Here is a 15949-nt window from a genome sequence, read left to right as displayed (position 1 = left end):
TTAGTACCCCTGAACTAGTCTCTTGACTGAATAATTCCATATTTCCTTGCAAGACTCGGCATATGCCCTCAGAAGATCCTGAATAACTAGGTTTGGAAAAAAATCATGTAACATATACTTTATTTTTTAAAAACAAACAAAAATACGTGTGTATACAAAGGTCATTCCTGCAACCCGGGTTGCCTGGACCTATTGAATCCTCCAGCTTTGCTCCCGGTTTCTCTGCCCCATCGCATCCTCCTTGGAATGTCCCCAGAATGGAGCGACCTTGAGTAGAAGTGAATACACCAAGCACAGGAAGTTCTTGGGAGAGATACTGCAAAGAAGATGGACAAAGGGGCAGGGTAGATAAAGGCATTCTCTAAGAAGAAAGTGAACCCTCTAGAGACCTAAATTAGCATAACAATTGCCAGCATGTTCCCTGGAAACGTGTGACCTTGACCTAGCCCATCAAGCTCTCAGCCTCAGTTTCCTCATCTGTAATCCATGCGGTTGGCCCTGCCCATCTGCCCAAGTTACTGTGAGAATAATAGGATGTCAGAAAAAACATAGAGCCCATTCTAGCAGTGTGAGCTTTTTTCTGCTACGAGGCAAAAGGACTTCTGTGGGAACCCTTGGGACTTTGCCCATGATTAGCCTGATGAGACAGGCAGTTCTGCCACTTGCCACTGCCACAGCCTGTGGCAGGGGGCCCACTGGGGAGGAGTCTGCAGCTAGAGAGAGGGGGTAGATGATTTAGCACGGGAAGGCAGCTCCACACTTACCAACCAGCATCTCCTTGGACCCTCCCGGGACGAGCCGGATGACTTCAGAGCTCGTGGGTTGTTCACGAGAATATCTCCGAACCAGACTTGAAAATGGAAATAATTAAAATTCAACGTTTTTGGCTGGTTAGTTTAGCTTTCCCCTCCCCCTACTTTCTTTCAGGAGTGAGGGAGAAGTGCCTTTACCACAGTTGCTAGGGCATAACTAGTCAGTCAAGGAGAGTCACAAATTCTTAAGACCCAGGTTTGCTTGATTTGCCAGCCCCATTCTGGAAAGCTCTCCTGTAATCTTATGGTCTCCTCTGTGACAGATCAGAGTTTACCTGAAAGGAGCTACCTGTGATGCTTTGGGATCTGAGCAGCCAAAAAACATGGCAAAATCGGTCCTTTGTGGAGAGAAAGGCCAAACCTTGGGGGAGTGGGTAGGTACTGTCTTCGAAGACTGTGACCCGCCCCCCCCCAGTTGCATTTGGAGTTGGATATGTTGCTCTAACAAGGACTTATACTAAACACTAAGAATTAAAGGAGGCATAAAAATAGATACCATTTGTGCCATCTTGGAGCATATGGTCTTGTGCAGGAGACAATAAGAAAACATACAAATATCCCCTAATCAGAAGTTGAGATAAGTATGAAGAAGGAATAAACAGGGGGCTGTGAGAGGCAATAATGGGGGGCTGAGGGGGTCCCAGTCTAGGTGACACAGTCGAAACAGGTCTCTCTGAGAAGGTGACACGGCAGCTGGGATGCAAAGGGAGAGAAGGAGCCAGCTGTGCCAAAAATGGGGTAAAGAGCACTTTCAAAGGACTTGGCACTAAGAAGGCCAGTGGGGCAAAGAGCAGTGAGTGAGGGATGAAGTGGGTTTAGGATGAGGATGGAGAAGGATACAGAGGTCGAACCGTAGAGTTCCATCATGCGTGCGTGTGTGTGCATGTGTGTGCCTGTGTGTGTAAGGCAGAGGAATATGTTTACATGTGCATGCATGCCTACACATAGATATATATTTTTCTGGGGAGAGTGACCTTTAACTTTCATCCAACTTCTGGTAGGATCCATGATTTGGAAGAATTATCTGACTCAAAACTACCCTAAGACCATCAACTAAACTTTTAGAAAAAGTTTGCCAAATGATGGGTTTTTCTCTTTTAGACTTCTAAAAACTCCGAATTCTAAAGCAGAAAGTGCAGTGCACGAGGTGCCCTTTCGTGCCTTCCTCTGTGGGCACGGGGACAAGAAAAGCCCCGGGAGACAGCAGGGCCTTGCCCAGCATGCCTGGGGCCTGCGGGCGTGGCGCCCAGCGTCCTGGTGGCGCCAGCGTCGTGGCGGCCCCACGGGTGCAAGAGCCTCTTGTTCTCTGCTCCTCAGCAGGAGCCCAGGGCTCCAAGGACGAGCTCCGGGGGCTTTGCAGCCCATGCCCTGCAGGGCGCAGCCCTTGCTCCATGGGTCATGTCCAGGCTCAGGGAGTCAAGGGCCTCTCTTCTGCCTGCAGCCTCCTCAACGCCAACAAGATCAACTGCCTGCGGGTGAACACGTTCCAGGACCTGCAGAACCTCAACCTGCTCTCCCTGTATGACAACAAGCTCCAGACCGTCAGCAAGGGGCTCTTCTCTCCTCTGCAGTCCGTCCAGACGCTGTGAGTATGCGGCCGACCCAGGGCCTGGCGCTGGTCCCCCGGGGGAGCCAGCAGGTGCACAGGCTGCGGGAGACCCCCGACACCCAGAGAGAACATCCAAAACGAAGGCAAATGAGCGTGTCCAGGAGGAGTTCTAGAGCCTATGGGAGAAGGGAGTAATAAAACAGTGATAGGTTACCTGTATTGGGCACCGAGTACTTCCCTTGTATTAAAACCTTTAAGCCTCACAACAGCCCAATAAGTCACTATGAGAATCCCCAATTTATATGTGAGGAAACCGAGGCACAGAGAGGTCAAGTGACTTACTCAGGGTCAAACAGCTAGTAAGAAGTAGGATTTGAATCCAGGCAGAGGGGCTCCTGAGCTGCTCTCTTAACCACCGCTGCTGCTGTTTCCTGAGCTGACTCCATCTCTGCCTATAGCCCATTCCTGCCCACCAGTGTCCACCCTCTAATCTGCAAACCCAGTGCCTGATACTGGCACTCTGGGGCATTTTGCCTCCCTCTTGGGCAGAGGTTCTTAATAAGGGGTCCATAAGCTTGAATTGAAATTCAAAAAAATATTATCCTTGTGGGGACACGTTGGTGCAGGTGTGATATAGTTATTAAATAACACACAGTATAGTGTGGCGTTAATTAGGGGTCCATGGTTTTCACCTGACTGGCAAAGGGGTCTGTGGAACAAAAAAGGTTAAGAACCCCTGCTCTAGGGAAAGTATTTCCTTATCCTCAAGCACTGCAGATGTTCATAAATATTTCAGTTAATGAGAGACATCTTGAGAACTGATCTCAGCCCACATCTTTTAGTGGCTCCAGCCAGGCTTCAGCTCCAGCCTCCAGCCTGACCGTTAGCCTGGGGGCTTCCAAAGACCATCTAAGTCATCTGGTGCCCACTTGCCCCCATTGCCAGACACAGGAACCAATACAGAGTAAAGAGCAGCTGCTTTACCTTGAACACCGACCCTTGGCCAGCCAAGCACTGTGCTTGGAGCTTTGTACAGATTTTCTTACTGGGCCAAAGGAAGCACGGCCCAATGTTCCAGTGATGATGATGATGACGACGACAGTGATGACAATACCCACTGCTCTGTATGGGACACCCGCTAAACGCCAGTCTCTGTGCCAGCTGCTCAATGTGCCTCATATTATTAAGCTTGGAGAACTAGAATGCAGCTTACTGTGAATGCAAAACTACACACGCGACTTGTTTTGCCCATCAGAACTGGTGTGGGTGAGAGGTAAGAGGTGTTGAGCGGTGAGTGCTGCCCCCAGTGCTGCGAGCTGGGAGGCCCATTCCCCAAACCAGATGCCAGTTGCACCTGCGTCTTTTGTAGCCAGCAGGCCTCGGGCCCCCTGAGTCCCAGCTGAAAGCAGCCCCTGCCCCTGCCCCTGCCCCACTCCGGCCTTCCAGAGAGCCGACCGGGACCCAGCGCCAGGCGGGGTGGTGGTAGGGTGCGGCACCCTGGGTTGCTCCCCATTAACGGCCCGTCCCTCTCACAGCCACTTAGCCCAAAACCCATTTGTGTGCGACTGCCACTTGAAGTGGCTGGCCGACTATCTCCAGGACAACCCCATCGAGACCAGCGGGGCACGCTGCAGCAGCCCACGACGGCTCGCCAACAAGCGCATCAGCCAGATCAAGAGCAAGAAGTTCCGCTGCTCAGGTAATCAGGTTACGGGGATGGGCCCCACTTTCTGACTCAGAATACAGCAGCCCCAGGGCTGCCGATAATCCAATCTGGAGGACAGCAGCGCTGTAATGGCTCCTGGGGAGCATCTTTGCAAATTAAATTGGGGAAATTCAGTTAGCCCTGCAGAAAACCAATTACCTTATGGATTTAAAATAAAACACACACACACACAATAAAAGCAATGGGTGGGGGGAGGGCAGTTTCAGGGGAGACAGAACCCAGGGCTAGTTGGAGGCTAGGGAATGGGGCAGCCTTTGTAGAGAGGCTCTTTCGAATCTAAGATTTATTATTTTAGTTTCCAAAGCATGCTCCCCAAGTGGTGAATTGAGAAATAAATATGCCAAGCCAGACTGCAGGCAACATAGAGTCTTGGGAGCCGCCCCATCCCTTCTAAGACCCCCTTCAGTACAGCCCTGGGAGCGTGCATGGTGGAGTGTGGGCTTCCATATCATTTGTGCTAGCTATCTCCTCCACCCCAGACCTGGAGACTCTGATTATGGAGAGAACAGCAAAGAGTTGTGCTTTGGCAGAGGGCAGAGCCTTGCTCACCAGTTCCCACTTCAACAAGCTCTCCCTAGAAACCTTCCTCCCCAGTGTACCCAAGAAGGATATAGGGGCAAACAGCAGGAGAATCCTTAGCCCATCTTTGCAAGAAAAGTAGTTCTCCTTGACCCAGTAACTTGATGAACGTGCCGTTAAAAATTAGTATCATTCGAGTCCTTTTCTACTGGGGAAAAAAAAGTCACCAACCTGGATTGTGCTCCCAGGGGCGAGAGATTGATAACATGTGCTGAGAAAGTTTGGAGCCCACCCTCACAATTTGTGTGTCAGCAAGCAGAGTTCTCCTCCCTGCCTGAGAGCATCTTATGTAAGTGAGTTTTCCTGGGGAGAATGCCAATGTGGATTTTGATCACCAGGAGAAGACCAGCAGGCAGACTTGGAAGCTCCTGGAAAGTTGTTCTGGTCCTTTAAGTGAAACGAAATTCTTTAGTCTGTGTCTCCAGAATGATGAACTTGAGCAATTTTTTTTTTTAACAGAAGCAAATGCTTTAAGGGGCCTTAGAGATACCACAGGGGCTTTGTGGCAGTATGAGAAGTGCGTCTCTGTTTGTCCTCCCCAGGTAGCCATGGCGATTAGGAGAGCCATTTCCTGCCTAGGATGTGCTCTGTGCTGACTGCTTCTGCTTCCACTATCTAGATCCATTTCCTCCTTCCAGTCATCCTGTGTGGTCTGCAGGAGAGGCCCCCATTTTACAGTGGAGGAAGGCCAGGGGTCAAAGGTGAAGGGGCAGGCCAGGTCACACGACCCCGGGTGGGCTCCCTTCTTGACGCCATGGCAAGTCTAAGAGAGGGAGCGTTTCAGAAGGAGTGACTTCCCACCACTAGACTCTTGCCGGCACCCACTCCCCTTGCCACCCAAACCCTTTTCCTAGGAGCCTCCGGGGGCCCTTCAGCATCTCAGGGAAGAAAATCGTCTCCCAGCCCAGAACTGTCGCCTCAGGCACAAATGCGCCTTTTCCAGAGGCCTTTCCTCATGACTGACACCAGCTTTCTCCTCTCTTCCTCCCCCTGCCTGGCTAGGGCCGATTTAATTAAGTCTGCCAAGCCGCTGTACCCAGCCAAAGTGGGAGAAAAGAGACAGAGGCAAACAGGTGCCATCCGCCCTCCCCAACCCCTCACCTCCCGGGGGTCCTGTCAATAACTAGGACTCCAAATCGAGGCCCAGGCCCCGGCTCCCCAGGCAGGGTGGGAGTCTGGCCTCTCAAGGAGCACAGTCTTGGCAATGACCTGGGAAGGACTGTAGACTGGGATGGGGGTGGTGTAGCCAAAGAACGAAGCAGGCAGAACAGAAAATAGAAATTGAGTCTCAGAGACAGTAGAGCTTAGTTCTAACTCCATCTCTGTCACTACCCACCTCCTACTTACCTAACTAATCACTGACTTTGCATTTGAAGAATGCTGGCTTCTTTTACTATGTGGGGTGGAAGTGGTTGGAAATAAAAACAAAATAACAAACAAAAAAACAGGGAGAAGGGGCAGGGTGCTTGGATTGACCCGGTCTGAGATAATTTTTTTTTATCAATACTACGCAGAAAGTTTATTCCTGTAAAGGTGGAAGAATGTAGAGCTGGAGTGAGCCTGACATAGCACTCCATATGCTTTTGTTTTATGTACGCAGGGAAGAGGGGGGTAGAGGGAGCTACAGCTGTGCTCTGAATGTCTTAGCTTTGACTTTACATGGCCTTGGGGATAGGGAAGCCATAGATCTGAAGCTCTGTTTCCAGAAAGCCCCAGAAGAAAGAGGTGGGCAGGTGACACATACTGGATTTGACAGATAATAACTCTACATTTTACTTTCCCCTAAAAGCACCCCCATTGAAAAGACAGCTGATTTAATTAGGAGCCAATTTGAAGACTGCTTCTGTATCGCATAAAGCCCCTCCTTAGCCGGGCATCTGGTTTCTCAGCTGCTCTTTCTATCAGCTCCATCGGGCGCCCTGGGCAGCAAGATCAGGTTAGAGGTGGGCGCTGCTGGCCAGCCGGGGTAATCTGACCATCAGACCATCAGAGTAAGTCTTCCCAGAAGAACACCATCTGACTGGCTGGGACCCCAAGCCTATCCCTAGGAGAGCACTTGGCATTTGAAGGATGCCACCTGTTTTGCATCATGCTTCCCCTCTTTCTGTGCAGAGACACAGTAGACAAGAGGAAACGGTCACATTGAAAAGTACAGAGGGTGGAGCGCAAGCATGTCCATGGGTGCCAAACACCATGACATTTCTCAGGGAATTATAGAGTTGTAATAGACCTTAGAGATCATCCTAGTCTATTTTCAAGATGAAGAGATTGAGGGCCAGGAAGCTGAAGAGTCTTAACTAAGGTGATAGAGTATTATTTTCAGGAGAAGATCTGATACCCAGGACTTTTGATGTACTGTCAAGATTCTTGAAAAAAAAATTCTTGATAAATGCCTCTTGGGTCACTACCCTTTAAGGGAGAAACCAAAGTGAAGGAGAGTGAGATTTTAAGGGTTGAGGGACATGAAAGGGATGGATTTTGCCCACCCTAGTACAGTGTCCCTGGTCTGTCTCGAATATGAAACCCCAGAACCAAGGTATCTACAGAGCCCTTCATGCCTGGGTTTCAAAGTGTAGGCAAATCCAGATTACAGTAGCTGACTGTAGTCAGTGAGATCAGAGGGCTTCCAAAGGGCAAGGGGTCAGGCCCAGAGCTGAGGGCGAGCTCTCCTACCTACTTGACCATGGCAGACAGCCTATACACTGTCAAGATGCTGAGACCAGCTTGTTGATCAACCCAGGTCCAAAAACACAATGTAGAGGAGCAGGTACCCCTGTCCCTCCTGTTGGAGCGCAGGATAGGGTCTCAGTACCTTGGCCCTGGCTCCATTCTCTTCAAGGGGCACATATCTCTAGCCCAATGCAAGTGGGGAGGAAATCCTAAACCAACAGGTGCATGAAAACTGTCCTGATCCATTGCAGATAGAGTTACAAAGAGTAGGTAGCTTGGGGAGCAAATATAGCTCAGTGGTGGAGCGCCTGCTTCCCATGTACAAGGTCCTGGGTTCAATCCCTGGTACCTCCTTAAAAAAAAAAAAAAAAAGAGTGGGAACCTTCACCTAGGCCATCAGAACACTTGTGGTTTTTGGTCCCTCCCCCCGCCAACTGCGATTCCCAGTCATGGAAGAGATAAGGAAATGTTGGCTTCCTTCTTTCCTTTCTTCTCTTAGTCTAAAAGAAGCCCTTTGAAAGCAGTAGGTCATCATGAGGAACACTGGTCACCTCCTCTGTGAGTCTGGGTTCTCAGACCTTTGTGAGTACAGTTTTGTAGTCCCAAAAGCAAGGCCCCATTGGTTTTCTTGTCTTTCTCTCTGGCTAGGGGAGTTGTATTTTTCTTTTGATACCATACTTTGCCTCTTCTATATCCCAAATGATCTGGGGTGAATGCCTATCTGCTAGGGGATACCTGGGGAACCTTGAAGGACATTGAGGAGACTTCTGAATTATGGAACGTCAAAGGGGGCTTTGTCCTAAAGAAGAGCATTGCAGCTTTACTAGGTTTCCACCATAGGAAATTGTAGATTTTTTATTATAATTATTTAAAGAGATGGGGTAACAGACTGATATGGAACTGCTCAGCTGCTGGGATTGGTCCTATGTTGAAAGAATGCAGAAGATGCTCCTCCTAAGTGTGATATCTTGTCCGATCAAATGATGTGATTGAATGGAGTGTAGACGCTCAGCTCAGGCCTGTGATATGACCAGAGACATCTGTTCTTTAATTCCCTTGTGAAGGACACATTCTGCCCTGCTGCTCCTGAGTGTGGGAATGCAATAGTCTCCCATCTGTTCTTCCCTTTCCTACTGCATCTCCCCTGGGGTATAAGGGTGGCAGGGCTCCTGTCTTCCGAAGTGTTCCAGTGGAACCCCACTCCTGGTACTGTTCACGCTCAGCGGGGGCCTGTACCGGCTTCCGCTTCTCCACGCTGCTTCCTCTGAGCGCTCCTGTCCTCTCTCTGACGCTGCTGCCTGACCTTGACTCTGACCAGTCGCCGCGGGGCTTTCCTTTGTGCTTGATCTAACCATGTGGTGGAACGATGGAAACGGAACATGGTTCTGTCAAGCACCGCGGAAAGCACCGTGCTCTCCTGCAGCATGGCCCGCCACCGCCGCCACAGCCACCACCGCTGGACACCTCTTCTCTGCTCTGGAGCACCGCAGCCCACCACCTGCCAGACCCAGCTCACTCAGTCTAGCATCACAAAGGGCCGGGGGTGGGAGCCTTGAAGGAAACACAGAGTATGTCCACCTCCAAGGAGCAGATGTGGGATGAAATGGGCACAGAAAAGCTGTTTGATGCATCCAAGTTCACAAAGCACATTGAGGAAAAACTGAGATCTCTAGCTCCATCTCCTACCCAGAATGAAGTAGCTATCTCCCATATCTAGGGTGGATGCCAGGCAAAGGGTCAGGTAGCTGGATTTGAGCTCAGAAACCATTATTGTATCTTTTTCCATTGGAAGAGAACAAATACATCCAAGGCCTATGCCCCCACTGTTTGATGGGAGAGTCTCAGCCTCCCATCATTTTTCCCAGCAGTAGCTAACCCAAAGGGGGAGTCACACTGCTTGTGACCCATCCGCCACCTACCATCTTTACTGAAAGCATTTGAAATGAATGTAAGGATGTGAATGGGTGAAACTACAATGAATCTGAGACTTCAGATTTAACTAGACTCTCAGTCTTCAAGATACATTGGCCCAATCCCCGTATGACCTGAAGTGCATTCTGTTTCCTTGACCTTCAAAGCATAGTTAATATAGAGGCCAAAGTGCTGGACTCTTCCCCTGGGTGCTAATTAAGATGCCAAGTGGGGGCCGTGCAGACAAGCCTGCTGTCACTGGCAATAGAGAGGGAATATCGATGCATCCCGTTTTACTTGCTTCTTGATAAATCCTAGACTCAGTATAACCAGAAGATTGTGTTGTTGGTTCCTGCCATGGAGACTTTGTCCTATCACATGAGAGAATGCCATGGAGGGAACCAAACCTGGCATGGAACTAGGAGCTGGGATCTGAGCTCCCATCACAGTGTGTGACTCATTGTCTCATCTTTCTCTGGTACCCCTCAGAGCCCTTGCTGAGCAATGGAGAGTCCTGTATACCTCTCTGAATATTGTTAAAAACATGTATTGACTGCTTTCTGTAAGCCAGACACTGAAGTGTTTTACATCATTATCTTGATTAATTTTCCCAGCAACCCTATAATTTTCATTTTGTAGACAGGGGTACTGAAGCTGGAGGAATCCACTGATTTGTCCAGGGTGGGGTGTTCTGCTCAGATCATCTGCTCTTCACTTCTATAAAATGTTCCTTCCAAGCTGTAGTCAATCCCATTGCCTGGAATTATAAACTAAATTTTAAAACCTTGACTTCAATGGATAGGGAGTTAAATTTTTTCTAACACTTTGCTTTCAGGCTTATATCTTAAACTAGAAAATGACTTGACCGAGAAGGAGAGAAAGCTCTGTTTAAATAGTCCTACCTCTCTAGCACACATAATCCAAGATCCCATTTACTTTTGAACAAATCTTCAAGCCTGGAGAAAATTCCCTTTCCCTCTGAGCAGAGGGACCAGAGGGACATTCTGAGTTCCTCAGCACTGCCCCCACCATCCTTCCATCAATGGAAGTCCTAAAGCAGCAGGTGCGTGAGCAGGGAGTACCCAGCCACAGGCCATGGGCATTTCCCTCTGCTTGCAGGCAGATGGCTGCACTTGCACTAGACTCCAAAGGGGGACAGCTTAACATGTCAGCCGCCTGCTCAAACAAACTCCTGGTAAAAATGTTCTCCAGCCACTGGTGTCCAGTTCCCCAGCCTTTGCCCACTAATGGTTGACTGCGTGCTTGGCAATATTCTCTTGATTCCATCTGACCCTTTGCTTATCCAGATAACTTTCTTTTAAGCTAACGAACCCCTACAGGCTATCATACTCTCCTCCTCCAATTCCTCTTTTCCCCTCTCTCTGCTCCTTTCTTTCCTTCATCCAACTCATTTTAAGGATATTGGGGATAGAGGAGGAGAGCTCTGTACACATGATCTGGCACATCCCTGCTGATCCGAGAACTACAAATTTGTGACTTCTGTTCAACAACTGGTTGCCCAAAGGATGAAGCAAAATGCAGACCGCTAATGGCGGCAGTCTTCCTGGGCTGGCGCTGGCTGCTGAGTACACCCCAGCCAAGTCCACCCAAAAATGGGAGCTTCAGCTCCCGCCTGCCCCAACCCCCGTGGCCAACCACATGTTACATACGTTCCCTCGAGGGCAAGTGGCAGTAGGGTAGGAATTCATAATAAAATCGGTTGCTGTTGGAAACACATGGATTTTCCCCTCGTCTATTAAAGCTTGTCTGTGATCACACACCAAGTGTCGTCGTTCTGAGCTGCCTGCAAAAGGGTGGAGGGCCACAGGGGCAGGAGCAGGCCACATGCCAGATGACATCAGCTCTCCCAAGGCCCCTTTCAGCCGGGGTTTTGTTTTATGGCCCCTCTTCGAATCCTCCGAGATCTCTCCTGTCTAAACTTGCCCCCAAAGAGGGGAAGCGGCGGCCGGTTTCAGTTAGCCCTCTCCTGCTAAATATTTCTGGCAGTGACAAATATGCATTGAGATTGAAATTGACTTTTAAAGCTCTGGAAAAGTTAAAAATACTTTTGGGTAGTTATGAGCATTAGGCATAGCAAATGGCTCCAAGAAACCCTGGGTAGTTTCAGTAATGAAATATGAAGTGATGGAGATGGCATTTCAGGCGGGCTCTGACGGGGAACGAACTCTTTCGGTTATGTATATGCGCTGTTATTAACATTTCTGCCTTCCACTCATATAAAATATCACACTCCGACCCCCTCGTTATTATAAACCAGGGCAATAACAAAAACAGCAGGGGGGGAAATGCTGGAAAGAACAGATTAGTCCATTGAATCTAATTGCAAAATCATTTCATTAAAATGGGTCAGCGGCTCCATTGCAGAGGTCTGCCAGTTATAATCTAACTATACTACAGAGAGTGATTCCTGCTAACTACAGACTGCTCTCACCTTGATTAAAACGAAAATGTATTTAATAGGCTGCTGTCCCTGGCCACAGCCCAGCCTTCGCCGTGTTGAAGAGCAAACTGTGCTCCCTCGTGTCGCTCTGCCTTTGATCAGCAGTCAGGATTCCTCACTTTGCAAGAATCCCATTATTGATACCTTCTGAAAGGAAAATACATGTATATGTACAAAATGGCCCTTCCTGCCATCAACATGTGGAGCTGTCAGCAGAGAACAAGAAAGTGCAGTCATTTAGCAGGGTTTGCCAAATGAAATCCGCCCAGAGCACGGCAAGCGGAGGTATCTGGGGAAAAATGGTCCAAGCCAGAGTTATTCAGTGGGACAGACACTAGCAAGCTAAGGGCAAGAGATTTGCATAATACATTGGACCAGGAAGCCACAGAATGAATAACTGGGGATACGCGCACAGATTTTTCTCACACACGCCTGGGGCTGGAAGGTGAGACGAAGGAGAGGAATGGGGAGGAGGCAGTGAGCGAAAGGTGGACAGGTCCAAGCCTCTGACCTCTGTTCTAGGTAGATGGTGTCACTTCAGAACGGACACCCCCCAGGGTCATTTCTGATCAGGAATTGCTTCAGGGCAATGAGGTGAGGGGTAAGAAACCTACAGGGTGGGAGACATCTGCCTCCCCACAGCGCACTGCAGAAAATGCTATCCAATGCGTTTCCGCCAAGCTTGGCTTCGTCGTCATTCCTGGAAGGGCGAGGATAAAGGTTTGGTCAGAAAAGCACATCTGCATTAAAGCACACTGAGCCCTGGCAGCCAGCCGTGTGGGTTTGTCCGCCTGCCACAGTGCCTCCGTCTTCTCTCCGATGGAACGGAGTCATAACAACATCAGTGTTGCAAAGATTAAATGGGATCATCCATTTGAAGTTTGCAGAATAGTGCTTGGCCTGGGCACGTGCCCAGTAAATGTCAGAGATTACCACTGCCCACACTGATGAAGAAAACCTACCTGAGTTAGTGGACTCTGACCAGCCAAATGTTCTTCCAGGTTCTGGGAAGAAACCACAAAGCCACAAGCAGTTGCCCAGCTCTTGACAGTTACCCACAGGCTCCGCACATCCTTGAGCTTATGCTAATCATTTGATTCCCATTTTACATGAGGCTAGTAACTGGCAGAATCTGAACACACCCATGCGCTCTAACGCTAAAACCTATATACTAATGCCCCCACGTGGCTCCTAGTACAAGTCAGATCACCAAGGTAATGCCTGAACTAGTCAAGCAAATAGATTCTTCTCACGTTCCCTGAAACACTTCCAGAATACTCACATACAGGACAATTTACCGGCCAGTGGCCCCCTTTTAAATTGGGCAGATGGGGGCCGAGCTTTTGTTTTGTGCCTGGCATTTGTGAATGAAATGTTGGGTGTGAAAGAACCAACAAGACTGACCCCCACCCGCCCACCATGGCTAGCTTATGCCCTCTGGAGACACAGACGAGAACGGCCACCATTACACCCCATTTATATCTGAGGTCTTGCAGGGGTTTCCTGAGTGTCAGGCGGTCATTTCTGATCATTAAAGCAACTCCACAGGGTCTCTCTCTAAGACATATCTTTGTCAGGCCTGTTGCTGTCTTGTGTGACCTTGAGAGAAATTCAGCTTCAAGAAAATAAATCTTAGCTCCAACTCTTAGCTCATAGGAACTGGCCTTTTACTGTAAGCAGAACTTACTCTAAGAGGTGAAAGTGGACTCTCACAGGTGTTTTGCTTGTCTCCACAGTGCTTTAAGCTTGAATTCACTGCCTCAAGAAAAAAACAATCTGACTTCTCTTGGAAAAAAAAAGGGGGGAGGGGGAGTTTTGGTCCAATCCCCGAGCTTTAGGCCTTATGGGCTCCCATTCCCCAGATCCCCACCCCTCACGATCGTCTTCCCAATCCTGAAGCCGGGTGCCGATGGCCGTTTCTCACTATAGTCCTGGCCTCCTGCGCAGGTAACATAAGCACAGGACCTGGGATAGCCAACGGGTGTGTAGCCCCTTCCCATGCCCCATTCCTCTCCCTGGCACAGCCCCATCAAAGCCCCAAGAAGATCTCGCTCTCTTATTTTCATGGGCGTTTAGAGGGCTCGTGAACTTGGTAGCCCTCCTAAAACGGTAGGCCACAGTCCACACACACATGCTTAGAAAGGTTTCTCTAAGGAGAACACCCACAACTTTAACCGACTTCTCAAAGGCCCATGACCCACAAAAGCTGAAGAACTCATAGATCTTTAGCCTGGCTTCTGTGAGGGCTGCAAGAGGTGAATGACAAAGACCAAATGTAAAGCAGGCCTGGGAGGAGGCTGGGGAGCATGGAGAGCACCAGCAAGACAGACAGGGGCCGTGTCCTGGCCCCCGCCACCACCCCTGCCCCCGTCTGCCTCCCCGCCTCCCCACCCCATTGCCCACACACCCTCGGCCCCTGTGCGGGGAACACAGCTGACCCTGCCGCCCCTCTTTGGCCCCGTCCAGGCTCCGAGGATTACCGCAGCAGGTTCAGCAGCGAGTGCTTCATGGACCTCGTGTGCCCGGAGAAGTGCCGCTGTGAGGGCACCATTGTGGACTGTTCCAACCAGAAGCTGGCCCGCATCCCGAGCCACCTCCCTGAATATGTCACGGACCTGTAAGTCCTCCCCGGGGCGTGCACTCCCTGCTCCTCCCCGCAGGTGCCCAGTCACCCTCAACCAGCCCGGGCAGGTTCTCCCCAAGCTAAGCCCCTCCGGACTCAGCCACGAGGGGGCTCCTTGCTGTCCTCTGTGTGCCACGCTGAGGGAAGACACCCAGGCTTTCCCCATGGGCAGCTGCTTGCAAATAACGACAGTTCATTTGTTCTGCAAGTATTTTCTGAACACCCACTGGGAGCCAGGCACTGCACGTTTTCACAATGAACAAAGCAAATAGTCCTTGCTCACTCTGTGGAACTCACAATTTAACCAGAAAGGTGGATAGTCAATAAATAATTGTAATACAGCAAGGAAATAACTAGAATGATTAGACATGTCTCAGCCTCCTATTATCTGTGATAACAAAAGGGTGTGGGGGGTTATCTGAAAGAGGAAGAGATCAAAAGTTATAGCTTAAAGAATGGGCACGGGCTGTGTGGTTCCCATTTCAGTCTTGCTGAGATTGGGGCAGTGGCTTCTCAAGTCTGAGACTCCGTTTCTTAGCTGTAAAATGGGAATGATAATACCTCCCTCTGAGGGCGCTTGGGATGATTAAGAAAGAGAAAGAATGCAAACACAGCACTCCTCTCGAATCCTGGATAAGCGCTGGAGAAGTGAAAGACGGCTCCATTGTGGTTATTGTCCTCTTGGACTTCATAAGTCGCCACAGGATGCGGCAAGGCACGGATCTTCTTGCCCTACTGTTCTCCTTGAGCAGATGCGAGTGTTGGACGTGCAGTCCCTGAGCTGCCCTGGCAGGGGAAGTGGTCAGGAAGGTGCTGAGTGGCTTGAAGGATGGAGAGAACCTGGGGGGTTTAAGTTGTCATTGGTTCTCCCCACAAAATGCAGGCAGATCATCAGCAACTGACTCTTTGGGTGCTGAAAACTGCATGCCTGTGTGCTGAGTAATCTAGACGTCCAATGCACCCATCTCCTCTCGCTCTTCCCTATCCCTTCACGCTCTTCCTTTCACTGTGGGACCTTCCTCTGAAGGGCGGCTGCCGTGGGGAGGTCCAGGCAGGGTACTCACGCCTGCCCACCCACCACCACCTCGGTCTTCTTGCTTGCCTTGCAGGCGACTGAACGACAATGACATATCCATTCTAGAGGCCACTGGAATCTTTAAGAAGTTGCCCAGCCTACGGAAAATGTAAGTCCGCCTCGAGCTGGGCAGCAGCCTCCCTGCCCGGCCAGGTCTGCGTTCCCGACCCAAGCGGGAGGCCAGGGGGTCGGCGGCTCCCCCCACCCCTGCCCCAGCCCCTCTCTCCGCCCACCTCCTGGCTCCTGCTACGTTAAGACAGAGACGGAAAAGAAACCTGTTTTTTAGTCGTCAGGCAGTGGGACAGAGCTCCCTTTCCACGCCATCCCTGACCCTCCCCAGTGTCCTCGTCCTTACCCTGCCCCACGCACGCCCGACGTCTACACCAGGGGGCGATGGGAGCAATCAGGTGAGACCAGCGAGGGGCGTGGGAGTCAGGGGGCACGCTACCGAGTCATCTTCATGAGGTGAGAGTGTAAAGCTCCGTTCTGGGGCAGACTCCAAAGGCCTCTGCACATCAGGGTGAAAACCAGTGTGGGCGCCTC

General features: G+C 50.2%; 1 protein-coding gene and 1 long non-coding RNA gene across 2 annotated transcripts in view; one reads left to right on the top strand and one right to left on the bottom strand.

The window, feature by feature from the left end:
- Nucleotides 1-15949, top strand: part of SLIT3 (slit guidance ligand 3) — a 640577-nt gene that overhangs the window by 534307 nt on the left and 90321 nt on the right. Inside the window, 4 exon segments of the mRNA XM_058281983.1 lie at nucleotides 2254-2397; nucleotides 3897-4060; nucleotides 14175-14325; nucleotides 15441-15515. Coding sequence (XP_058137966.1) covers nucleotides 2254-2397; nucleotides 3897-4060; nucleotides 14175-14325; nucleotides 15441-15515 — 534 coding nt within the window.
- On the bottom strand, nucleotides 104-1803 carry LOC131274646 (uncharacterized). The gene is made up of 2 exons (XR_009181951.1): nucleotides 765-1803; nucleotides 104-316 (listed from the first exon to the last, which is right to left on the bottom strand). It is a non-coding gene; the product is annotated as an uncharacterized lncRNA (long non-coding RNA).

This window comes from Dasypus novemcinctus, chromosome 2 (assembly GCF_030445035.2).
Source record: "Dasypus novemcinctus isolate mDasNov1 chromosome 2, mDasNov1.1.hap2, whole genome shotgun sequence".
Taxonomy (NCBI): domain Eukaryota; kingdom Metazoa; phylum Chordata; class Mammalia; order Cingulata; family Dasypodidae; genus Dasypus; species Dasypus novemcinctus.
This window is presented reverse-complemented; position numbering and strand designations above follow the sequence as displayed.